We start from the raw sequence: 25,183 nt of genomic DNA, 5'->3' as shown, positions 1-25,183 counted from the left end.
TATAGATAGTCAGATTTGAGATTTGAGATAATAAGATATGAAATTATTTATTTGATTTCCCTGTTTACTGTTGTCTATGATTCTATCTTCAGATAATCAAATCCCTTAACATCACCAACATATGGTGAAGGAGTAACACAGTCTATTAGGTTGTTATAGAAGTCCATATTTGGTTTTTTAAGTTCTAATATATAGATTTTCATAATTGTGTTTTGTTAAGGAAGGAGTTATGCTGTCTTTATGTTTTAGACATATTCCAAATACAAGATTGAGGAGGATGTTAAAATAAATAATAATCTCAATCTTGTATTTGGGAGGAAAAGTGAAAAGTTACTTATAATTTATGGACAAAATAATGGTTGGTTTGTCATGAAAAGCTAAAGGATTGGGTTTGGAAGATGGAATAGCCGACAAGGACTAAATGTTATATAAAGCTAAAGTGGAAGGGCTTGGAGCTAAACTGCAGTTGCTATACAAGGAGATCATAATGATTTCTTCCACTGTACAAAAGCTTCACAGCTTTCTTGCCTTTTTCTTTTCTTGAGCCCTTGCCAAAGTCGGCTCCATACTCAGCTATTGGTATAAAACCAGATCCATAGCCGCCTCTTGAATGCTGCAAATAAAACAAAATAAAAACTTTATTTATTATTTTTTAAGAAAAAAAATATATAAATAATACCTCATGTTCAGGTATATAGACCACAATAGGTTGACGACATAACTTGGAAAGCACCTGTAAAATAAAAACCACATTAATTAATAAATAAGATGAATTGTAATTATTAATTATATTTTTCCATTTTTTTTTGTTATGATACTAACCAGTAATTCCGACTCCCCTCCCCAAAAATCCGGTCGTCCAATGCGTTGACAGTAACTACAAAGCATAAATTAAATTAAATTATTAACAAATTACATAACTTGAATTTAGTTATCAAAAAAAAAAAAAAAAAAAAAACTAATCAAATCTCTAACCGTTTTAAGGGTTCTTCAACAGTGATAGCAATCAATGCTTCTTCATACTTATGTCTTTCTTTCTCATTATCACATAACACCTCTTTTATTGCCATGCGTAGCTCATCTGCAGCATTTGCACATAACAAAAACATTTTGGCAAAAAAAGTGTATGATTTAACAGGTTCATATGTTAACATCTTCATGATCAAACACAAAACAAAAGACTGATGCATGAAAACACAAAGAACCTGCATTTTCTCTTTCTTCACGGAGGCTAAGATTAACACTCTTGTTCATAGCCATTCCTTTCACCTACAAGACATTAATCTGGTAAACTATACATACAGATACAACACTTATGTTGCTCTTTTCTTGTTTGTTTTCTCAACATTTTATAAACAAAGAATCATTAGGGTATAGAAATGATACCAATGCACGAAACATACAACGTCCATCACCAGTAACTTTGTGCACCCTAAAGCTCTCCACTTTGCTTAATGCTGGTGAAACTTCCCTAATATTAAAAGGAACAAGAAATTGGATTCAATATAAATGGTTTATCCATTGGTCATTGTTATAGTAAGAAGATTTTCTATGTATAATGCCTTAGAAAGAAATATTTTGATTTGAAAGTACAGTGTTGTAATAAGGAGAAATGAAAGCGCAATGCAACTATAAATGAATTTTGAGAGCACATTGCTATTTCTTGCATTTAGCCCTAACATATAAGGCAGATTGGACCCCTGAATTGGTTGTAAATTGTAATTGCCCTAATTTCATAAAGCTGAATAATCTGAGAATAAACAGCGAAAACAATTGACATAATTGCTCAACGTACAAATACACTTACATTTTTTGTCCAATTCGCGCGAAGAATCGATGGGTGTGGTCAGTTATGAAAACAGATCGTATGGGATTCCGATAAACGTTGGTAGAAATTGAAGTGACTGGAGACGAGACGAGTTCGAACTCCGCCACACCATTTCTCAGTTCTTCAAGGATGATTCCTGCCATGAAAAGAAACATAGATTTATCAATTAATGGAGCATGTTTCTAGCTGTTGAGAATTGAGATGAAGAAGATTGCGAAGTTACCGTTAGAGGGTTTCGCCACCATGATTTGTTGTTCCTTCGGGGGACTTGGAAGAGGTGCCGGATAAGGAGATTCACCAACTTCTTAACGACGTCGTTATGCCGTTAGAGGGTTTCGCCACCATGATTTACTTGATAACCAAAAGTTATGGGCTAAAATACTCTTTTAGCTTTTATTTCAAGGGTAATTGTTACTATAGTCCAACAAAGTTATGTATAATGGTTTAAATGGTTATTTGTGATTATTTTTTTGCGTTTTAAGAGCTTAAACTTGTTAATGACCGATTGAGAAAGTCACCTTACCCATTTTAGCAGGTTAGCCTCGTCACTTGCCATGTATACGTATGAGGTAACCCACTGAGTCAATACCGAGTTGAGTTGATGACACATAAGTTGACACATGCAGATTAGTAATTATCGCCTTTAATGTCCACCAACACCCCAACAACCTTACACTGTCGATTCGATTGAGTCCCATGCACAAGTCTCGAATTATAAGGGAACATACGCATGTGGGGTTTGAAGTAAAACAAATCTGAAACTTGTTTACCATTTTCGGGCAAACGATCTTGTGGAAGAACCCTTAAAAGCAACAATGCCGGCTCCACCACCTTCACCCGACTCTTTAAATTCTGCTGAAGACATCAACTATAATGTGCTCCACTCAATTTTCTGTGATTGTGGTCCGAAGATTACAGAAAACCAAACTGAAATGAAAAAGTTGAAGGGGCAGCTAGGACAAGAGTATATCGTTTGCAGGATCGACCACATAAGTCTCCAACACAAGCTGGATGACCATGATAAGAAGTTTATAGTCGTTGATGTTGCTCTGGGTGGCATGATGTTAGGGATGCTCTTGTTGCTGGTTGTTGTGCTCCATTTCCTTGTTAAGCTCTGGTGATGGGTTGATCTGCAACTAAGGTGGTTAATGGTTAAGAAGGTTATTAGTATGTAGTGTTCGTGTGTTTTAATTTTTTTTTTCTTGTCATTCTGTTTATTTTGGCGAAATATGTAAAAGTCATGTCTTAATGACATACATTTTGTAAGTGAAATCGAATGATTAATGAAAGACCTATCAAAATGATAGGCGTTTTGTAAAGTTTTCTGATGTTCTTTGCCGATTGTTTTTTATCTGAATTAGTTCTTAACTTTGATAGAACGGATCCGTTGAAAGTGCAATAGTGGGGGTAATATAGTCTTTTTTATGTACTGCTCCTTCATATATACCGTCTTGCATTCATTCTAGCACATTGTTTTCTTCTTCAAATACTCTCCACTGTGAAGGTACATAATGAAGAACATGGAATGTGGATGTGGAGCTGAGGCTATAATAAGAACATCTCGAACTACCAATAACCCAAGAAGGCCCTTTTATGCATGCCAGAAAAAGGTAATTTACCATTTATTCGAATTTTGGTGTTAACCCTACTTTTTTTAAGATGTCTTAATTGAAGCAAATAGTTGAAATCAGGATGCTCGTTCAGGTTTTATAGCTTGGGTTGATGAAATGGAGTGCAACAATGAATGTGTGCTCATAAATGGGTTGTATAAGTCCAACAAAAAGCTTCAAGCCGAGGTCTTTAAGTTGAAGGTTTACCTAGTATGTAGTTGGGTATTTTTTTTTTGTTTAATCATGTACAAATTGTAATGAAGGTCAGTTGGACCACTTGTCATGTTATGTATCTTGTAATGCACTTTGATGTCTTTTGAAACTTGTAATGTACTTTATTTCCTTTAAGTTGTTATGTAATCTGTAATGTACTTTATTTAATTAAAGTGGTTATATTTGGGGTTTGATATGTTTTGTATGTACGAAATATTAACAATCAAATTAAACAAAGTTAACACTTAAATCCAACCAAACACAACAAAGTTAAAACATAACAACTAGTCCAAGTCCAAACTTAATAACCTACCATATCCCAATACCAAACTTAACACTTAAATCCAACCAAACACAACCAAGTTAAAAGATAACAACTAAAACAAAATAAGATCCTAATCATTAAGCTGCAATGGGTTTACACTTGTTTCTCCTTTCCCATCTTTACCCTTCACCCTTTTAGCAAGTTTCATCTTTATGATTCTCTCTGATTTCTTTCTTTTAGATATCCTTCCAACAGCAACAATTGTTGGTCGTTGACCCTTTTGCCCTTCATACACTGATTTTGCTCATTGACCATTTTACCCTTCATTGACACCTCCTGCTCCTTCACATTTATCTTTTCCATTGACACCTCCTGCTCCTTCACCTTTTCCATTGACCCCTCCTGTTGCTTCACCTTTTCCATTGACACATGTTTTCCTTTTTTTTAACATTTAGTTTGTGCCTCCTACCAACTTAAGGTTTTTGCACTTGAGGTCTTTCAGCTTGAGGACATGTGACCTTGTTATGCCCTACATTTTTACAAACACTGCATGATATTTTTTTCCCCTGCCTTAGACACAGTGTGCCTTGGTAGCTTTTCTGATGCATCTCTTCTTCTGTTAACCTTTGGTCTACCTGGCATTCTTCTCTTCATTGGTGGAAGAGGTGGTATGAAGTCAGTAGGTGGTCACATGTTGCTACCATTCATCCCCTGAATTAGATACTTATAGGTGTTCTTGTAGATTGCTCCATAGAATATTGTATCAACATAACCACCAACATCTCTATTGAGTAATGATATAGTTGCAACTCAATGCACACATCCATACCCATTAAGTTGCCACACTCTACAAGTGCAAGTCTTCTTGTCCAGGTCAACAACATAGGACTCAACCATGTTTCTTGTTTCAAATTGGTTTAGACCACTTGGTAAAACCTGCCAATACCTAGTGTAGACATCACATAAGTAATTATATTAATTTATGAGTTCAGAGATTAGAAAGTACCTTTGTGCTTTTTTTAATTGATTCAGAAAGAGTGTAATTGCTGGGCAATGCTTGTAATTAGGCCATGAACTACCTTTAATCTTTAAATTGTATATTCTCTCCATAACATACAATCCAATTGTTGGATTAGTGTCTAAGTCCATAACTATTTTGGTATGTACTTGACCCGATTATGAGCATGGTCCTTTTGGGTTGCCTTCACCATAGCAATATGTAGGATGATTTAAGGAGAGAAAGGTTTAAATATGATTTATTAATATATTATGAGAATAATATATTAAAGGAGAAATCATATTGTTTAATTAATATTAGTCAAGAATTAATTGTTAATTAATTTTGTGGCTAAAAGAGATTAATTAAACTTAGGGGACTGGACTGCAATTATTGGATAATTGAGTTATTGGGCTAAGGAATGCTAAAGGAGTAAGGGGTGAACGAAATTATGATGGAAGCCCATCATATTTTCGTCCATAGCCTTATCCAGAAGGTTCCATGGGCTGCTTAGAGTTTAAGCTGTCCATTAGGGTTTTGACTGAAACCCTAGCAGCCCACACAAGTATATAAAGGACCCCTTAGGCTCCAAAAACGTGGACAACACTTCCATTAGGGTTTCCAACCGTTTTTGGTGCCTCTTTTTCTTCTCCTCTTCATCCAAGTTGCATATGGTGTTTGTGACTCCATTAGAGGTACTACACTTGTGGTACTTGCTCTCAAGAGCTAAGGAAATTCAAGGAACAAGTTGTTATTGCTATATAACAACAAAAGGTATGTATTATAGTTTTATATATGAATTTCGAAAATTATAGTAGCATGCCAGGTTTCTTTTTGTGTTCATAAAATTGTTAAGTAATAGTGAAAACATAGATCCAATACTAGGGTTGCATGCACACATAGGATTGTTTGTATAAGACCCATCAGTGGTATCAGAGCGATTGGTTTTGTTTTCAATTAGCTTTTATTCAAATTTGTGAACTTGACATATTAGGGTTTATGGCTAATAAACCCTAAAGGCTAGGTAATTTTCGCAATTAGGGTTGCAAAACCCTAGATGGCGATTTTTGCTAGGGTTTCCCAAATCCTTTCCTTAGCCTCCAAGATTTTGAAATCTAGGGTTATCCAACCCTTGGATTTCGAAATTACCTCCTTCCCCAAGGTTAGATCCTAAATTTTAGGGATTTGGATAATCCCATATCTTGTAATTATCTTTTAATTGTTAAATATGGTAATTAAAGATCTTGAATTATCCCATCCCTTATTTTCGAGATTTAGAGAGGGATTCAAGGGATTAGGATATCTTAGATGTATAATTGGTAATTATCCTCATGATCTAGATAATCCCTTGTGATTTAATAATTTAAATTAATTGTTTAATTTATGGTAATTATTAAATCAAGAGTTTTAATATTTAAAATTTTAATTTAAATGTCTTAAATTCGAAAATTTTAAGTGAGATTAAAACCTAATTGTTTTGAAGAGTTTCAAAACTTGCCCTCAAGTTTTGGAATTTAAATTGTTGATTAAAAGTTAATTTTGAAAGTCTAAAATCCAAAACCCTGATTTTGAAAAGTTCAAATTAAACCCTTATGGTTTTATTAAATTAATTAAGTGTATAATTAAAAGAGATTTAATAAATCCATAATGATTTTGGTTAATTAAAAGTATAATTTAAACCACCTAGTATTTTAAAAGTGTAAAATACACCCTTATACTATATATAACATTAAAAGTTTAATATTATATATGTATAACTAAAAATTCAGTCTTACCGTTAGTAGGCCTCATTCACGAAGCTAGTCTATAAGGGGTGTTTAAGGAAATTGCCTATAAAATGGCGATTGAATGGGTATCCACTCTTACCCACCGCACTCTTGACTAGTGGAGGGTCGTTAGCCGAACGGGTAGGATAGGACAGAAACCTTCCATTATAAGTATAATGAAGTACAAAGTAACTAAATGCTTTTTCAAATTCCCAAATCATAGTTACTTTAGGCAAAATGTGAAATTGTATGCTAACCCATGGAATTACACTTCGTACCCTTGTCAAACGTTAGTGGAGCGTGTGTGGTTAACCGGCACACTAATTTGGGGATGACATTGGTGGCAAAGGGTGGCTCGATGCTTATCATAGATCAATGGAGCGTGTGTGGCTAACCGGCACATTAATTAGGTGATAGTAGCATTGGGTGCACCACGTGATTCGTATGGTTATTTACACCTTGTTTGTGATCCTCGGCATCCCAGTCACGAATAGTAGGGCATAATCGAGATTAAACATGCCATTGAAGAGTTCAATGAGTCTCAAAAGATCTAGGAGTTTCAATTCATTTAAAACTTAAACTTCTTTTTCGTTTTTCATGGTGGAAATTGGTAAATCGTCATTTACCTACCTTCAAATATTCTGCAACTAGATTACGGCATCCCTCTTCTAGGTTGTAGAGTATTGTGTTGGATCCTAGCTTGATGTTTCATTTGGGTGTTACATCAAGAATTCTAATCAACATAACTTGAATTTTCTCCCGTTTTGTAGATGTCTGAATCTTACAATGGTCTTCCCAAATCCTTTGGAACAAGCTTTCCAAATGAAGATGACGTTCCGAGATACGATCGAGGAAATGAGAGTCATGCTTCACTTCCTCCACCTCCTCCAATTATTCTCCCTGACCCACAAGTTCAAAGGCTTGAAACGTTCAAGCTCACTCAAGCCCTTTTGGCAAGTAAACACGAAGATGGGAAACCTGTGTGTGCGCACGTCTTAGAGATGAAGTCATACATTAATAGGTTAAACATGTTGGGTGTCGAGATTTCAAGTGAGTTGGCTGTTGACTGGGTTCTTCAGTCACTTCCTGAATCATATAGTGAGTTCGTTAGAGAGTACTATATGATGGACCACGACGTGACCCTAATTGATCTCACCTATTTGCTTATAGCTGCTGAATCAACAATGATTTGGCGTGCTGGTCAAGCAAATTTGTCTAGTGAATCAAACTCCCAAACTTCAATGGACACTGGCAACATTGGAAGTCCAGAAAGAACTAAGTCTGTGATTGTCCGATGTGTTGTGCCAAAGGAGTCTATTTGCTTTTATTGCCAAGAGAAGGGGCATTGGAGACGAAGCTGCCCTAATTACCTGAGAGATCTAAGAGATGGGAGAGTCAAGACGTATGGCTCTGCTTCAGGTAAAATCCATTAACTAACTCTTTTAAGTTCCTATTCTAGATTCTTAATACATGATGTGATAAGATTACATTTTGATGTTTTGTAGGATCGAAGAAAAGAAAGGAAGCTTGAGAAAAGAAGTGAGCTGAATCTGATCATGAAGAAATGGATTTCGATCGCATTACTTGAAGAATGGATTCTTGAGCTACAACTTGGAGTTAGAATAGATGGTTAACATAGTTTTTCAGTTGAATTGCATTGTAAGGACAAGTTTTTTCCGCAATAAAATAAATTTTGATTTTGTCTTATTTATTTATCCTTATAATGAAATATATGAAAAATTGATGTTCATGTACTTCTATTATTAGCAAAATGGATTTGATTCTTAATTATGGAAATGTCAAAAGTGTACCAAATAGAGAGACTTTCTCATCGCCCAAGTTTCAATTGGACAGAAACTTGGAATCATGCAATGTGTATTGTATGATGAATGGAAAACTTTCACATTTGGGAAACTTAGACTAATTCTTTGGCAAAGTGTCAGTTGAAAGACTAGGAGATCAAGTACACTAGGTTGTGCGTTGATCAAGTCCACCACAAGAGTGACAAAGATATTCGTCATGATTTACTAAAGTTTAGTAAATGTGATTATACTTATAAGATTAAGTGTAATTCTGAGATTGATTGAAAGAGTTTCAATGAATAGTAGAACGAATAAAGAAGAATCAAGTAGGCAGAAAGATAAAAGTTTCTCTCTTCTAGAAAGAAGGGAGAGTACCTTTTATTGTGTTTTATGATAAGTCTTAAAGATTAAGAACCATGTATCAATAGATCCTCTAAGTGAGTCTTAGTGCAATTGCATGTCTAAGAAGAGGAATCAAGTATTGTAGAAATGGTTAAATCAAGAAGTCAATCATACTTCGTTCCAATATCAAGTCTTAAAGTCAAGATTGTGACATTGAGTGAAAAGTTTTAAGTAGGTTTATAACACTCATCAAATATGGAACTTGGAAAAGTTTTCTCATTCTTGTACATTTGAGATTAGTAAGTTGTGATGTATTGGATAAGACAAAGACCAACTAGGACCAACTTGTGAAGTGTTCTTGTCTTGATAATAACTGCACTGACTCTTGAATATTTGATTGTCAAGAAATGTTTCTTGACAAAGAGAATCATATATGTCAAGAGGTCAGTGGGAGTTTTAATGTTTTGAAAAAAAGTTTCAAGAACAAATCAAATAAACCTCATCGATCATCACTAGCGCACGAGTTGAGGTTTACAACCTATCGTGTTGACATTATTTTGATTCTGTGCCAATCCAATCGAGTTAATTATGCATGTGAGTTCTATGAATTCTCATTTGAATGCATAAAAAGCAAGGACCTTGATCAATGAAAGTACATTGATAAGAAAGGGTGAGCTGATTAACTACTTGGATGACGTGGTGGGCAGCTGTGCTACCATAAGGCAAGAAATCAAGATTAAGAAAGGTCAGTCCATATGAGTTTGAATTTGTCATAAACTTTGGTTTTAACAAATTCACATGGATAGGAACAAATACACCATTTAAATCTAAGTGTCATAAGATTTCCTCCTTCATGAAAATGATTGTGAGGAAATGCTTTCACTGAGAAAGATTTTAAGAAGATAGTGATTGTAAAATTGCATTCTCGAATTCGATCATGGTTACGGTATCCCTTTCCATAATTTGAATTGTGAGGTTTGGCAATTAGTCTTAATTGTTAAGACACACATATGAACTATCTAAGGCAAAGGTATATAAGTTCAAGAAGCCTTGATAAAAGATTATCAAAGCACTAAGTATTAGAAACATGGACTTAAGAAATTCAATAGTTATTGTCTTTCTGAAAGTTAAGATGTTTATGAATACATGTCGAAGCTAGTGGGAGCATAAGTGTTATGTTTTATAGTAATCATCATGATAGTGGGAGCATAAAAGTTATGATTGTATGATTATTATGGAAAGTATTGCAAGTTAGCAATATTAATTATAGAAAAACAAAGATTCAATTTGCAAAGTTGCATGGGTTGAAAAGTTGTTTTGCTATAATTAAGGGAGAGAATATTATACTCCGTTTCAAAATCTAAAGCTTAGATTAAGAAATTTTAATATTTTCAGTCAAAGGATACATTGTGTGTTCTTAAAACGATTATGATTACGGCATCCCTCTTCATAGTTCGAATTATGAGAACATGACACATAAAATATTATGGCAAAAGATTGGTAAAGTATCATATCTTTATGTAGGACATTATGCATCGTGTCCCATACGCTTCGGGTATAGGATCGATTGCAAATGCTATAGTATTTTACCATTCTAAAATTTTCCAAATGTTTAGCGCATTTAGAGGGAAAAAAAAGGGACTAGAATTGGTTTTGACTAAAATAATTAAACAACTATCAAAGGACAATCCAAAGTTCGACGAGGATTGGTCGCTTGTGAGTAGTTGGAAGTATAGTATTGAAAAAATATGGAAATGTTTCCATATTGGATGGACCATATCGACATCATTACAAATAGAAAAGATTCTATTAAGAATGGGTTGTCATGAGGGTAATATGGAAGCGTGTTCATATTAGGAAGTAAATATTGAAAATCTAGATTAGAAACTTTTATGCAAAAGGATGTTCAAAGGAATGTACTTTGAGTGAGAGACATCATATCTAAGGAATTGTCTTGTAACAATCTCCGATAGAAGACTTTGTAATATCATTGGCAATAGTGCAATGACATTATGAAGGGATCGTTGCATAAAGTGTTAAGATCTAGCATATTCTATAAGTAGCGAGAATTTGATATTCTTACACTTATGAAAATGGATTTGGAGTTGTGAAATGAGAATGATTGGAAATGTGTTCAATTGATCTATTTCACAAAGCATGGACCATAGGAAACACGGTGTGCATGCTTAGAGCATGGGACAATTGTTGTTGTAATTCAAGCAATGAGTTGATTATCCGAAACACTAAATGATAAATAATGAGTAATCAATATGGTGGATAAATAGAAGGGTTTTATTTACTCTCACAAGTTTGGGGCCATATAGGATTAAGTATTGTTGTTATGTTTCAATTTGCATGTTTTGACTTCCAGAATAACTAGGTTATTCAAACATCCACAGTTGGTCATACGTTGGGAGTAGGTATGAATAAAGACTGTCATGAATCTGTCTGTAGATTGTCTGAAGTGTTTAGACATGGCACAAGTTTGCTGCAGAGTTCGTGAGTGCTTTGATAAGATTAAAGTATTGGATTAAACCCACGCTCACTTGGATCACTTCATGGTTTTATCACGAGTGATTAGTGAGACGATAATATTGTATATTCTTGAAACCGAGACATGTGAGTTGTTATTTGTTGGTCAGTTGCACATTGATAATAAGTAAACGCACCAGTAACTTGGTGTTATAAAACTTATTGTTGTGTGTGATTCGATCAGTAAATGCAAGCGAGCATTTGAGTCAAAGTTTATCCATTCCTTTTACCCAAAGTGGGATAAAAGCGATATATGTGGGCCTCTCGATGATTTAGTGATGACACCTAAGCGCTTGGCCAAGCCGGGACTAAGTTGATGTGTTCAATTGTAGTCTTTTGTCAGTCGTCATAAATCGGAAGTCGGGAAACAATATAGAGAGAATGATTGAAATTCATGTCTTATGTCTATACGATATCTTGAGAATGGAGGAATATATAATCCCTTATCTAGAGGACACACTATCTGATAAGATCAGAGTTGACAACAGCTTTTGAAAGCTAAGATTGCTGATCAGGTTCTGAAGTCATACGGAAAATAGTTATTAGACTTATCCAAGTGGGAGACTGTTGGATTAGTGTCTAAGTCCATAACTATTTTGGTATGTACTTGACCCGATTATGAGCATGGTCCTTTTGGGTTGCCTTCACCATAGCAATATGTAGGATGATTTAAGGAGAGAAAGGTTTAAATATGATTTATTAATATATTATGAGAATAATATATTAAAGGAGAAATCATATTGTTTAATTAATATTAGTCAAGAATTAATTGTTAATTAATTTTGTGGCTAAAAGAGATTAATTAAACTTAGGGGACTGGACTGCAATTATTGGATAATTGAGTTATTGGGCTAAGGAATGCTAAAGGAGTAAGGGGTGAACGAAATTATGATGGAAGCCCATCATATTTTCGTCCATAGCCTTATCCAGAAGGTTCCATGGGCTGCTTAGAGTTTAAGCTGTCCATTAGGGTTTTGACTGAAACCCTAGCAGCCCACACAAGTATATAATGGACCCCTTAGGCTCCAAAAACGTGGACAACACTTTCATTAGGGTTTCCAGCCGTTTTTGGTGCCTCTTTTTCTTCTCCTCTTCATCCAAGTTGCATATGGTGTTTGTGACTCCATTAGAGGTACTACACTTGTGGTACTTGCTTTCAAGAGCTAAGGAAATTCAAGGAACAAGTTGTTATTGCTATATAACAACAAAAGGTATGTATTATAGTTTTATATATGAATTTCGAAAATTATAGTAGCATGCCAGGTTTCTTTTTGTGTTCATAAAGTTGTATAACTAATAGTGAAAACATAGATCCAATACTAGGGTTGCATGCACACATAGGATTGTTTGTATAAGACCCATCACCAATCTCCTCTAACATGGTGATGATTGGCTTTTTCCTAGCATCTCTTATCACACTGGTGAAGCTCTTAGATAACACATTCTCCAATGCATCACACATCTTCCCCTTTTGAAAAAAATGCTCTACTCCAAGATTTGGGGTTGGTGTCCATAAGATAAGCAAAGGCTACAGGGTTAAGCCCTTCAATCTCCTTCATGGCAACATTAAATAAAGGCTCAGTGGATGCCTTGCTTGCCTTCCAAAACATGTTTTCATAATGCACACCACTGAATCTTTTCCTAAAGTTGGCAAAAATATGCCTTGCACACTGCCTATGTTCAGCAATAGGCAGTATTTCGTTCACAACCTCTAACAACCCCTGTGCAACCATGGTAACAGATTATATAAAGGGTATGAAACTAGAATTTATTAAATTAGGAAGTAAAACTACTAACCTTATGTTGATATGACATTAATGTTATACCAAAACCATCATTCGGTTGCAAGTCATATCTAAGGTTTTCCAAAAACCATTTCCAATTTTCTTTGTTCTCTACACAGACAACTGCCCATGCAATTGAAAATATGTGATTATTGGCATCTCTTCCTACAACAGATATGAGCTCACCACTACGTAAGCCCTTTAAGAAACATCCATCTAAATTTATAACCCTTCCATAACGCCCTCTCCACCCTTGCTTAAGCCTTTCAAAACACAAATAAAGTTTGCTAAAATAATTCTTACCATCTGGCATAGAATTGACATCAATTTTGACTATTGATCCTGAATTTGATCTTCTAATCTCCTCACCATATGACCACAACTTTGCATAATGCTCCACTAATGTTCCTTCAATCAGTTCAATTGCATACTTCTTTGCTCTTCTACAATGTCCTATACTCACATCTATACCAAATTTCTCTTTAACCTCATCCCCAAGTAGCCTCACACTAACCTTTTGTTTCTATAAGAATTGTGTTGTGTAATGGGTACCTATCCATGAATAATTGACAATTGAACCTAACTTGAAGTTTCTTGCACAATTATGCTCATTTATAAGACTCTTTATCTGGAAAGACTTTTCCTCACTCATCCAAGAAACCCACATCCTAAACTTGCACTGCTCAGAACAACATTTAACTAACAGGGTTTCATTTTATTATTATTATTATTGTAGACTATCGATTCACGCATGGTTAGCTATATATAGCTGTTTCCAATGTCACGAGTAAAAAATGTTTGAAGGTACTTTGTGACGAGCAATATTGTTCAATTAATAAAACAAAAAATATGTCTACGAAAATGTCCTTCAACGACTATATATATTTTTACCAACTTCAGTATATTTTCTACACATTTCAATAATACTAATAACCTTGATTTTTTATAATTATTTTGCAATATCTATATACACTTATTTTTTCTTTATGCGTTCCACCGCGTTTAATGCGGGTCATAATCTAGTTAAAATTACACAAAAAAGAGTTAAACGACATCCCTTTTCATTCCAAATATGTCTTCAAAAATATCTAACCTCACATTGAAATTCAATAACTAAGTAAATAATTTAAATTTTATTTAAATTCAATAACTTGGTATTTAAATTCAATAACTTGGTAGATAATTTAAATTTTATCTTAATAATCACTTTTCTTATTCTTAATTGCTTACATGATTATCTGAATTAGTAAAAAACAAAGTCGATTATTATAGTCTCAAGTAGCTGTACAGGATTAATACAAGAATGATAACATGTTACGTATTTTCATTTCTATTATAATATTATATTTAAAAAAACTCTAACAACATTATAAATGGTGTAGTTAAGTATACTTTGAGCCCAAATAGAGTAATTTACGTAAAAATGACTGTTTTTGGGATCAAAATTGCAGAAGTTAAGTATACTTTGAGCCCAAATAGAGTAATTTAACTTGGAACAGGTACCGAAAATGCTGCAAGAACTTTACATAAGAACGAAAATTGCAAGTAATAACTTTTTGGGGCCACAATTAAATCAATAGACTATATATTAGGGACCAAAATGTAACTTACACGAAATTTTTGTTCAAAGAGTTTACGAGATTTTCATTTGGAAGAGACAAAAAGTGGACAAGGTTATTGGGGAATGTAAGTTCATCAATGATTTAAAAGATTCATCATTCATTTGTGATGACTGATGATTGAGCTGAAATGATAACTCCTTTCATTATAACTGACTAATGTAGATTTTAATTTTATGAAAGGCCATTTTGTAAGGCTGTTCAGCTGCGAGATTGACTTCAATATAAATTCCTTGCTGCTGTTTATTTCATCCTATGTCACTCTTTTAACTAATTCACTGATGTATAAAATAAGAGTAAAAACACAAAACTCTAAATTGTGTTTACATATATTCTATTGTCAGTTTGTCACATTTTAGCAAATGAGTTGAATATTTGGTTAAGCTACAAAGGAACAAATTTTTAATCATGTAAAACGGTCATTTACACTAAACAGCAGGATGAAATGATCATTCCCTCACATAAATAGTAATTTTTAATTCAACAGATGGCTTTCTCCTATCCCATTCAACTTTGACCATTTTGCACTGCTTTACAGGGTTTCTTCCCTAGTTACTAGTAAATAACAAAATCGATTATTATAGTCTCAAGTAGTTATACAGGATTAAATACAAGAATGACAACATATTTCCTATTTTCATATCTTCTATTATAATATTATAATAAAAAAAACTATTTAAATTTTAAAATCACACACAATGTATTTATCATTGCCATAAACTGGTACAGTTTCAACATATATAATGATATAATCCTTTAATTAACAAAATCTAGTTTTGATTGTGTATCAGTTTTAGTTTTTTTAACACAATTATAAACTAGCTTTGATTATATCGTTAATTTTGGATTATATAACCTTATAAGAAACATTAAATTACGAATGAATTGTATCTTTTTAATATAATATTCCATTTTAAGTTATCAATTCGATGGAAATAAAATTAAAATTGTCATTATCTATTATATTCTGATTTCTTTTTTCGAAAAAATTATATTCTGATTTCAAAACCTGTAAATCATCTATTGCTGTTAAACGACTTCTATAATGATATTAATTTTTTTTACTAAATTACTAAATAAAAAAAAAGAACCATTACCTTAACCATATAATAAGGATATATTGGTTTTCACATCGGTGTCCACCATTTTTAAACGAAGTTTGCTTTTCGGAATCGGAGATGATGCATTTAACCCCAATTTCTTAAGGATCACAGTAGATCCTTCTGCAGAGATGCCTTCCGATCAAGCTTTCTTCCATTACTCCGTTATCTCCTACTTCCTCATCGCACCACCCACCTTCATCTCCTGCCAGTTCACGACCGCCCCTTACGGCAAGCACCACCGGAAGGGATGGGGTCCCACCATCCCCCCACCACTAGCCTGGTTCCTCATGGAAAGCCCCACCCTATGGTTCACACTCCTCCTCTTCCCACTGGGCCAACACCGTTCTGATCCAAAATCAATCATCCTCATTACACCTTTCATCTTTCACTACTTCCACCGCACTATCATCTACCCTCTCCGCCTCCGCCGCAAACTCTCAAATGGGTATCCGATCAGTGTCGCTCTCATGGCCTTCACCTTCAACCTCTTCAATTCTTACTTGCAGACCAGATGGGTGTCTGAATACGCAGATTACCGGGCCGATGAGTGGTTCTGGTGGCGATTTTGCGTTGGATTGGCGGTTTTCTTGGGTGGTATGGCGGTGAATGTGAAATCAGATATGGAATTGATGAAATTGAAGAGTGCCGGCGGTGGGTATAAGATTCCGAGAGGCGGTTTCTTTGAACTTGTGAGCTGCCCAAATTACTCCGGTGAGATAGTAGAGTGGTTGGGTTGGGGATTGATGACCGGGTCATGGGTCGGGTTAGGGTTTTTCGTATACACTTGTGCCAACTTGGTGCCAAGGGCACGTGCGAATCACAAGTGGTATATGGAGAAATTTGGTGAAGATTATCCCAAAGGGAGGAAGGCTGTAATCCCATTTGTGTATTGAGTTGTTGAATTATCGTGTTCATTAATGTCAAACTTCTTTTTCTAGTCATATTCTTGTTGATAAATGTTTTTTGTGTGATTACATCTTGTGTATATGTTCACTTGAGGATTAAACAGATGATATCAGACTCAAAATTGTTATGAAATCCTTGTAAAAACGTTCATTTTGAAGCTAAAAACACCTAAAAAACGGTGAGTCGGTTAAGCCAAAGATTAAAAAAATCAGTTTAAAGTTTAAACAACAAGATATAAACCAAAAGTAGCAAACAAGAAGATATATGAATTGTAAATTCTAAACTAATCTTGACCTCCATTAAAAGCATCACGCTTCTCTTGTTGCCACCCGTACCCCTGACCCTGTCCATGTTGTTGCCCCATATCACCACCACCACCACCAAAGTAACCACCACCCACAAACGGCGGCGGTGGTGGCGGCAATATCCCCCTTCCATCCCTCAAATCATTACCAACACCAACACCAACACCATTCCCCCCTTGCAATAAACCTCCCTGAAAAAAACCAACTCCACCACCACCACCACCTTGATTCATCATCATAGAAGGATCAAACGGTGCCCCATTCCAAGGACCCGTTTCCGCGGGGCCCACATACATCGGTTGACCAAACGAAGCAGGCCCACCACCCATTACATTGACCGGGACCACAAAATTAGGAGGCATACTCATCCCCATATTCATTGGGTATTCATAAGGTGGTCCATCGAACCCGTGGGGTCTGGTGTCCATTGGTGGTTGTGGGTTGGGTTTAGGGTTCATGAGCGGTCGAACCGGAACCGGAACCGGAACCATGGGTGGTGGTTGGAGCCCGTCTTGGACCGGTCTTGGGGTCGGGGCTTGAACCGTTGAGTCGGAAGTGGTTGGTTTTCGGGGTGGTTCGGATTCGTTGTTGACTTCCTTTTGAGTATTTGAGTTGATGAGATCGGAATGGATCGCGTATACGTGAGCCTCGAAATCGGTTTTTTTAAGAAAGGATTTTAGACAATGTGGAGCTGCACATATCAAGATTCCTTCCATCATTTTAATTGTTTGGATCTTCTGTATACGTTCATCACACCTATTATCACCCCAAAAAAATCTCATTAGTGATTTACTGATTTATTGGTTGTCTATTTTTTTTTTCTCTTATTAAGACATTCTACTTACAGATAACATATAGAGTCACTCCTAGCACAATCCAGACAGAATGCATGCTCACAAGGAATCTGCAACAACCACAAACCTGTTAAAGAAAAGTCTATACTCTATTCCATTCCATCAGGTGATTCCAACGGAATCAACGATTCCATCATAGAAAATACTGAAAGGAAAGGAGAAGGTGGAATATATATATAACATGTAACATACCAAGCGTCCATAAATGGCAATGGGGAAGTCGCATTGAACACAAAAATGGACACGTTCACCGAGGTGGCGGCGGGACCTACGCCCAACCGTCTTCACAAGAGTAACACCGCTAGTAGAACCGAGGCTCTTGGCCACTGGAAGCTCAGCAAGAACAAGGTGGTCAGGGCATGCAACTGTCACTGTCTCCCCTGATGGAAGCTTTGCTCCTCCACCACTTTCTGAAGTTGCAGCTTTGTTGCTTAGCCTGATTTGAAGCATCTTTATGTGCCTTCAAAAGTTTTTAACAAATAGAAATGATGACAAAAAGATGCTTTTGCAACTGCAGGATGAAAGATTTAACAAAACTGAGCAAGGGTGATTACAAGTATGACATGAGATTAAACTGATGTTTTAATACATTAACATGTTGCAGTTTAAATGTTACAAACTTTGGTCCTAGAATGAAAAGTGGTTGCAGTTTCATCTAAAAAACCACGTTTTTGAATGAACAAGTTTTAATCCTTCTAAGAACCAAGATGTATAAACTGTCCACTAAATTGAAGTCTAAAGTTACTAGCTCATCCACCCTTACACCCAGGGCACACGAAGATGAAAGAAAGTTCTCTAGGTTAATGCAAAAGAATAAAATCAAAAAGGGTATTCGAATTCGCGGATTCCCCACATTTACAGTTTGTAGATTTTGAACTTTTGGGGGCAATCAAGTACATCAAACTTCATAACTGATGCTACAAACTAAAATTTATTGGGGGTAAATTAGAAACAGAACCCGCATTGATTCAGCATAAGAAGTGATATGCTTGGACATCAAAAATTTCAAAGCGAAACTCGCTTAACAAAGAAAACTTATGCAATCACATAGATTAAGTGACAGCAAATTAGCAAACCCTAACCTAATAAAAAATGACAAAATTCAGAGTGGTGAAACTAACGAAATCGCAAACCCTAATTGATATGAAGTTGTGATCAGACTGTCAAATGTCAGTGCGTTAATGTAAGAGCCAACGAAGACTTACCGGCAACGTCCACAGACCGGAAGAGATGAAAACAGAGACGACGAATTTCGCCACTCAGAGAGTCAGAGACGACGAACGAAGGTTTGGGGATGTTTTCGGTGGTTATATACCGGGAAAATGACCTTTGAGGTAATAAAGTATTCGTCTTGTATTCATTAGGTCCCTTATCTTTTTTTTGTCTTTATTATACCATTGAACTTGTAATCCCTGTTCACCAAAGCCCTTGATACCGGTTGTTGTAGGTTACTAGTGATGTGGATATTACGTGGCATTATGTGCCATAAACTGGGCTTATTAATTGCAAAGTTAAGTACTGCATCTTCTTGCCCGTTCTTGCCCTAGATCGACATGTCTTCTTCTTCTTCTTCTATTTCTTCCAAACGAAATGTTGAATTTCAACCTGAAAATCCTTGTTACTGTGGGTTACCATCTCGTGTACGAACTTCACGAACTAAAGACAATCCAGGAAAAAAATTCAGATTGTGCCCTAACTCCATGGTAAAGCAATTGTTTTTTACTTTTCGTTTTATCTTCTTTCTTTCAGCAATTTGTTACTTTTTTCAAGAATGAAGGACCAAAATGCAAGTTCTGGGAATGGTTGGAGCCTGAAACCCCCGAAAATGAAGTCAATTCTGGGAAGGACAAAAAAGAATCGTGCAATTTAACCCTCAAAGTTTCTATATTGGAAAACGAGATCAGCATATGTAAGATGAAGATGGAACAAGAAAATTTGGTTGTTAGACAAGAGTTTGAAAAACTCAAATGGAAGCTATTTACTCATAAAGTTGTGATGATTGTGTTGTTTCTGTTGTTTGTGTTTAAGAAGTAGTTTAGCCCTTAATTTAACCCTTAGTTTAGCTGTATTCAAAGACTAAATGTAATCCTTAATGTTGTAATTTGTTTGATGTATTATGACTAAATCTTTTTGATTAATGATAGTTTGATGTTTTGAGTGCTTTCCAAGAAGTATTAATATGTTTAAAAGGTTAATGAATTGGACATGATGCATGGGTAATATGGTCCAGATTAAATTTGGCAGTCAATTGTTATTGTGTTGATGTGATCCAATGGTAAAATGGTCCAGAATAACCACATTGGATACATCAAACATTTCTTAATGTATTAAGACTAAATCTTGGCATTAATCAATTGTTAATGTGTTGATGTGATCCAAGGGTAAAATGGTCCAGATTAAATTTGGCAGTAATCAATTGTTATTGTGTTGATGTGATCCAAGGGTAAAATGGTCCAGATTAACCACATTGGATACATCAAACATTTCTTAATGTATCAAGACTAAATCTTGGCATTAATCAATTGTTAATGTCTTGATGTGATCCAAGGGTAAAATGGTCCATATTAAATTTGGCAGTAATCAATTGTTAATGTGATGTGATCCAAGGGTAATATGGTCCAGATTAACAACAACAACAACACCAAACTTTGCTTAATGTAGTAATACTAAATTTACTTGATTTATGATAGATAATATAAGATTAAACAATCTATATGCAAATAACCGTACACCAAAGCATATAGATAAAAGACAAAGTTGTAATATTCCATCATCATGTGCACTATTACAAAAGTTGTGCCCACAGTTGTCCTAATATGTCAAAAGATGTGCCATGTGCCCACAGTTGTCCTAATATCCCAATTACATATTTATAAGACTAAAAGTTTGTCTTTCCAAATAAAATCATTCCAACACCATTGGGTTGTGTCCAGTGCTTCCTTCTTTCTTCAAAACCTTCCTCCTCAACCCTATCTTGGTAATTCTTTCTGAGTATTTTCGTATCCTCTGCCTAGTTGCAACTGGTTGAGCAGGGACATCAACATCTGGATGTGGATCATCAACTGGATCCACTGGATCTGCTTGAACTGGATCAACCTGTGGAGCTGGTACTTGAACTGGATCCACTAGATCTGCTTGAACTGGATCCACTTGAACTGGTTCCACTTTACCTGCTATACAAATATGTAGCTAATGAGTTGGATGTTCCATTTAAATTATATTGTTTTAATAGCATACCTTTCTCTTTTTTACATTTTTTAGGTTTCTTGTTTTTTGGCCTTGAAGTGGATGCTACATCTGCTAGTCTAGTAGGACATGTTGATCTATTGTGGCCCCTTTCTCTACAAATACTGCATCTATTAACTGAACCTGCTTTTGAGATAGTATGCCTTGTTTTCCCCTTGCTTTCCATCTCAGATTGATCTTTTTTCCTTTTAAGGGTTGGCCTTCCTGGTAACCTTCTTTTTTGAGGAGGCAATGGCTTCATGTAGGGAGCTTCAGGCCACATGGAACTACCATTAAGTGGGTTAATGGTATGGTTGTAACAAGTCAAGAACATGGCTGTATGGAACCATGGTGCAACATAATCCTCTGCATTCCTATTAAGGTATGAAATGGCTGCCACTGCATGCACACATGGGATACCTGATACTTGCCAAGATCTACATCCACATGTGTTGTTGTTAAGGTCCACAGCATATCCATCATTTCCAATCCTAACTTCATATTGTTGTATCCCAGATGGTATAACACCCCAAAATCTGCCCAAAAAAATAAGAAGTTCTATTAATCTTATAGATGAGACATATAATATTTATAAAATAGAAGTTATATCATACCTTTGCTGTTTCTTTAGCTTTGATATCTTCAACCTTATAGATGGACATATTTTTAAATTCCCCCAACTTTGTCCCTCTTGCAACATTTTATACATCCTCTCCATTGCATAAATCCTTATCTCTTCCAACATGGTGATGAGTGGCCTTTTCCTAGCAAGATCAATAACAGAGTTGAAACTTTCTGATATGCCATTCTCATAAGCATCACAAGCCCTGTCCACTTCAAAGAATGCCCTGCACCAACTTTTAGGGTCCCTTTCCATGAGGTGTTCATAAGCCAAAGGATCAATTTTTTTTATGGAATTCATTTCTGCCTCAAATTTTGGTTGAGTAGTACTAGCAGCTGCTGCCCAAAACAACTTCCTATATTGTTCACCTTTGAAACTTTTCTTGAAGTTAGCATAGATGTGCCTAGCACATTGTCTATGCTCTGCTGCTGGAACCCTTTCTTTGACAGCCTCTATTAATCCCTGAAAGAAAGCATGAAATAGATGACATAACAAAAAACATTCAACTTAAACAAAACAAAACAGAAATATACCTTGTGTTGGTCTGATATGAGGGTCAATCCATGACCAATTCCCATTTCAATGTCATCCAGAAGGAGGTCAAGAAACCACTTCCATGTTTCCTTATTTTCAACTTCCACCACAGCCCATGCAATAGGGAAGATGTGGTTGTTTGCATCCCTACCCATAGCTGCTAACAGTTGGCCTCTACATATACCCTTTAAAAAACAACCATCTACCCCTATTACCCTCCTACATGCTGCAATCCAACCATCCTTCACACCCTTAAAACAAACATACATTTTAGAAAAGTAGGTTGTGGAATCAGGCATGACATTCACATCTATCTTTACTGTTGAACCAGGATTTGTCCTCATTATTTCTTCTCCATAACTCCATACTTTACCATAATGTTCTATCAAACTACCCTCTATCTCATCCAAAGCATATCTCCTAGCATTTCTACATTGAGTGACACTAACAATCAAGTTAAACTTTGCACTCACTTTGGCCTTCATTTTCCTTATGCTCATTTTAGGGTTCTTCAGAAGTTGATTCTTAAAATGCATTCCAATCCATTTATATGTTACAATGAACCAAGTTTGAAGACTCTTGAACAGTTATGTTCATCAACTAATGACTTAATTTGGAAAGACCTTTCACTGCTCATCCAGGAAGCCCACAGTCTAAAAGGACAAGAGGGGTTCTTGTTCTCTTTACAACATCTCACTAATAACCTCTGACTATCATTTTTCTCAAAATAAAGGTTGTACCCATTCTTCACTGCATAGTTAGTCAAACAATTTTTCAATTCCATGGGGTTAGAGAATCTCATACCTAGAATTGGCACCATTTTGTCCCATTTCTGGTTCTCATTATGGACAGGGTACACTGGTTTGTCATCTCCATTCTTGGTTTCAACCTCATCAATTTCAGCCTCATCATTTATATCCTTACACATACCTGACACCCGATGTAAGAATTCATCACCAATAGTCTTGTCAAAAGAAGGAATGTAATCATCTGCTTCATGCTCATATGGAATATCATCAGAAAGTTGTGAATCTTTATCATCATCCAGGTCTTCGTCGAAATAATGCCCTTCATCATCAGCCCAATCAAGTACAGGTTCATTTTCGTGGTCTATATACACATTCATTCTTAGACCGGCTTCATCACTATAACCCGTTTCAATAAACTCAAAGTAGTCAGCATCATTCGAAATTCTCCTAATACCCTCTGCCAATGGTTCATTTCTAGTGCAATAATATACATTATCACAACTGCCTTCAATCAACTTTGCAATGAACAAGTTAAAGTCTTTGAAATCCATTGCACCAAAATCGACATCACAGATTGAAACAACAACAGCGTTCAAGTACACTAACGGTTTTGGTGCGAATAAACCATTATAATGTAAATAAACTGTTAAATACTTACTTTGTTTGGAATCGGAGGCCATCTTCTTCACTATAACACTCGCATTCACCAGTTGTCTTCAATTTCCTAACCGTATGCTTCGATTGAACTTTTTCTTCCCTTAATTAAAAACAACCCTAACTGTAAGGACAAACGGGTGAAAGAGAAACATGTGTTCTAATTCCACGTAATAAGACATGTCATCTCTAATTAAATGTGGTAACCGGTAAAACAGGTGATAACCGGTCACGGTGGCTTTGGTGAACAGGGATTACAAGTTCAATGGTATAATAAAGACAAAAAAAAGATAAGGGACCTAATGAATACAAGACGAATACTTTATTACCCTCAAAGGTCATTTTCCCTTATATACCACATCCGTCCACTCGTTCGATCGTACTTAAACGTCTGTAAAAATTAAATAAATAAATAAATAATAGACGGTGTCAAAAGATACATTTAATATTTATTTCTAAAATAATTTGAATATAATAATATGAGAAATTTACAAAAATAATCATTTATACTAATGATATTACAAAAATAGTTAAAAAAAATCGAAATTACAAAAATGGCCACCCATTTCGCAGATGAGAAGATCCCATCTGCGAAATGGGTTTCTCATCTGCGAAAGTACAAGTACCTAAAGCACAGTTGTGCTTTAGGTACTTGTACTTCCGCAGGTGGTTTTAATATATATATATATATATTTTAAATTTTTTGCTGTATATATAGGGGTAATTTTGCAGATGGAATAGGTCCATCTGCGAAATCCTCTGACTCTATCTGCGAAATCGTTGTTATTGTTGTATTTTTTTTTTAGGTTGACTATGAAATGGTTTGTTTTGACTTGTGTTTTACGTTAATGTTTTGTTCGTATTATGTCGTTGTTTTTCATGTAATTGTTGTGATGTTTTTAATGTAATTGTTGTGACTTGTGTTTTACGTTAATGCTTTATTCGTATTATGTCGTTGTTTTTCATGTAATTGTTGTGATGTTTTTCATGCTTTGTTCGTATTATGTCGATGTTTTTAACGTAAAACAATATTTATATAGCAACCTGATTTCGTAGTCAAAACAAACAATTTCATAGTCAACCTTAAAAAAAAAAAAATACAAAAATAACAACGATTTCGCAGATAGAGTCAGAGGATTTCGCAGATGGACCTATTCCATCTGCGAAATTACCCCTATATATACAACAACAAATTTAAAAAATAAATATATTAAAACCACCTGCGAAAGTACAAGTACCTAAAGCACAACTATGCTTTAGGTACTTGTACTTTCGCAGATGAGAAGCCCATTTCGCAGATGGGACCTTCTCATCTGCGAAATGGGTGGCCATTTTTGTAATTTCGATTTTTTTGGCTATTTTTGTAATGTCATTAGTGTAAATGACTATTTTTGTAAATTTCTCTAATAATATTATTTTTTTAAGATGTTTAAATGGTTCAAATTGTTAAGCTCAAAGTACTACCGATTAATA

At 35.3% G+C, this 25,183-nt stretch overlaps 5 protein-coding genes and 1 long non-coding RNA gene across 7 annotated transcripts; 2 read left to right on the top strand and 4 right to left on the bottom strand.

The window, feature by feature from the left end:
* Nucleotides 1-323: 323 nt before the first annotated feature.
* Nucleotides 324-2,213, bottom strand: LOC145047838 (Cysteine proteinases superfamily protein). The gene is made up of 8 exons (XM_078996202.1): nt 2,052-2,213; nt 1,808-1,964; nt 1,387-1,471; nt 1,206-1,269; nt 976-1,081; nt 823-877; nt 680-733; nt 324-613 (listed from the first exon to the last, which is right to left on the bottom strand). Exons 1-8 carry the CDS (start codon nt 2,071-2,073, stop codon nt 470-472), a joined length of 687 nt encoding a protein of 228 aa, XP_078852328.1. The 5' UTR covers nt 2,074-2,213; the 3' UTR covers nt 324-469.
* Nucleotides 2,214-12,809: 10,596 nt separating this feature from the next.
* LOC145046681 (uncharacterized) lies at nt 12,810-13,699 on the bottom strand. The gene is made up of 3 exons (XM_078994962.1): nt 13,654-13,699; nt 13,153-13,592; nt 12,810-13,076 (listed from the first exon to the last, which is right to left on the bottom strand). The coding sequence occupies exons 1-3, from the start codon at nt 13,697-13,699 to the stop codon at nt 12,810-12,812; spliced, it is 753 nt and encodes a 250-aa protein (XP_078851088.1).
* A 2,185-nt stretch (nt 13,700-15,884) lies between these two features.
* DET2 (3-oxo-5-alpha-steroid 4-dehydrogenase family protein) lies at nt 15,885-16,802 on the top strand. The gene has a single exon (XM_078996201.1). It carries the CDS (start codon nt 15,990-15,992, stop codon nt 16,752-16,754), a length of 765 nt encoding a protein of 254 aa, XP_078852327.1. The 5' UTR covers nt 15,885-15,989; the 3' UTR covers nt 16,755-16,802.
* Nucleotides 16,803-16,950: 148 nt separating this feature from the next.
* Nucleotides 16,951-19,241, bottom strand: LOC145047836 (RING/U-box superfamily protein). 2 transcript variants are annotated; one of them, XM_078996200.1, is made up of 4 exons: nt 19,132-19,241; nt 18,119-18,386; nt 17,918-17,976; nt 16,951-17,828 (listed from the first exon to the last, which is right to left on the bottom strand). In XM_078996200.1, exons 2-4 carry the CDS (start codon nt 18,374-18,376, stop codon nt 17,051-17,053), a joined length of 1,095 nt encoding a protein of 364 aa, XP_078852326.1. In that variant the 5' UTR covers nt 18,377-18,386; nt 19,132-19,241; the 3' UTR covers nt 16,951-17,050. The 2 variants fall into 2 exon arrangements, with proteins under 2 accessions (XP_078852326.1, XP_078852325.1); XM_078996199.1 differs by having other exon boundaries at nt 18,119-18,437; nt 19,132-19,240.
* A 30-nt stretch (nt 19,242-19,271) lies between these two features.
* On the top strand, nt 19,272-20,087 carry LOC145047839 (uncharacterized). The gene is made up of 2 exons (XR_013682475.1): nt 19,272-19,629; nt 19,676-20,087. It is a non-coding gene; the product is annotated as an uncharacterized LOC145047839 (long non-coding RNA).
* A 743-nt stretch (nt 20,088-20,830) lies between these two features.
* On the bottom strand, nt 20,831-22,805 carry LOC145046680 (uncharacterized). Its single transcript, XM_078994961.1, has 4 exons — nt 22,307-22,805; nt 21,766-22,235; nt 21,164-21,687; nt 20,831-21,096 (listed from the first exon to the last, which is right to left on the bottom strand). The coding sequence occupies exons 1-4, from the start codon at nt 22,790-22,792 to the stop codon at nt 20,831-20,833; spliced, it is 1,746 nt and encodes a 581-aa protein (XP_078851087.1). The 5' UTR covers nt 22,793-22,805.
* Between the last annotated feature and the right edge of the window lie 2,378 nt (nt 22,806-25,183).

Source organism: Lactuca saligna, chromosome 5 (assembly GCF_052625555.1).
Source record: "Lactuca saligna cultivar CGN05327 chromosome 5, ASM5262555v1, whole genome shotgun sequence".
Classification (NCBI taxonomy): domain Eukaryota; kingdom Viridiplantae; phylum Streptophyta; class Magnoliopsida; order Asterales; family Asteraceae; genus Lactuca; species Lactuca saligna.
The sequence above is the reverse complement of the archived record's forward strand: the minus strand, read 5'-3'. Positions and strand labels throughout refer to the sequence as shown.

What these genes read in the sequence shown, in the direction of transcription:
- LOC145047838 (XM_078996202.1), bottom strand. Translation starts at nt 2,073, where the DNA reads ATGGTGGCGAAACCCTCTAACG. An exon ending in GGTGGCGAAACCCTCTAACG is followed by an intron (nt 1,965 to 2,051) that starts GTAACTTCGCAA and finishes TTTTCATGGCAG; the next exon opens with GAATCATCCTTGAAGAACTG. An exon ending in GTTGTATGTTTCGTGCATTG is followed by an intron (nt 1,270 to 1,386) that starts GTATCATTTCTA and finishes AATGTCTTGTAG; the next exon opens with GTGAAAGGAATGGCTATGAA.
- LOC145046681 (XM_078994962.1), bottom strand. Translation starts at nt 13,699, where the DNA reads ATGGATAGGTACCCATTACACAACACAATTCTTATAGAAACAAAAG. An exon ending in AATTCTTATAGAAACAAAAG is followed by an intron (nt 13,593 to 13,653) that starts GTTAGTGTGAGG and finishes ATGTGAGTATAG; the next exon opens with GACATTGTAGAAGAGCAAAG. An exon ending in TAATGTCATATCAACATAAG is followed by an intron (nt 13,077 to 13,152) that starts GTTAGTAGTTTT and finishes ATGGTTGCACAG; the next exon opens with GGGTTGTTAGAGGTTGTGAA.
- DET2 (XM_078996201.1), top strand. Translation starts at nt 15,990, where the DNA reads ATGCCTTCCGATCAAGCTTTCTTCCATTACTCCGTTATCTCCTACTTC.
- LOC145047836 (XM_078996200.1), bottom strand. Translation starts at nt 18,376, where the DNA reads ATGCTTCAAATCAGGCTAAGCAACAAAGCTGCAACTTCAGAAAGTGGT. An exon ending in TTGCCATTTATGGACGCTTG is followed by an intron (nt 17,977 to 18,118) that starts GTATGTTACATG and finishes TGGTTGTTGCAG; the next exon opens with ATTCCTTGTGAGCATGCATT. An exon ending in AGTGACTCTATATGTTATCT is followed by an intron (nt 17,829 to 17,917) that starts GTAAGTAGAATG and finishes GGGTGATAATAG; the next exon opens with GTGTGATGAACGTATACAGA.
- LOC145046680 (XM_078994961.1), bottom strand. Translation starts at nt 22,792, where the DNA reads ATGAAGGCCAAAGTGAGTGCAAAGTTTAACTTGATTGTTAGTGTCACT. An exon ending in TCATATCAGACCAACACAAG is followed by an intron (nt 22,236 to 22,306) that starts GTATATTTCTGT and finishes GCTTTCTTTCAG; the next exon opens with GGATTAATAGAGGCTGTCAA. An exon ending in AAAATGTAAAAAAGAGAAAG is followed by an intron (nt 21,097 to 21,163) that starts GTATGCTATTAA and finishes TTTGTATAGCAG; the next exon opens with GTAAAGTGGAACCAGTTCAA.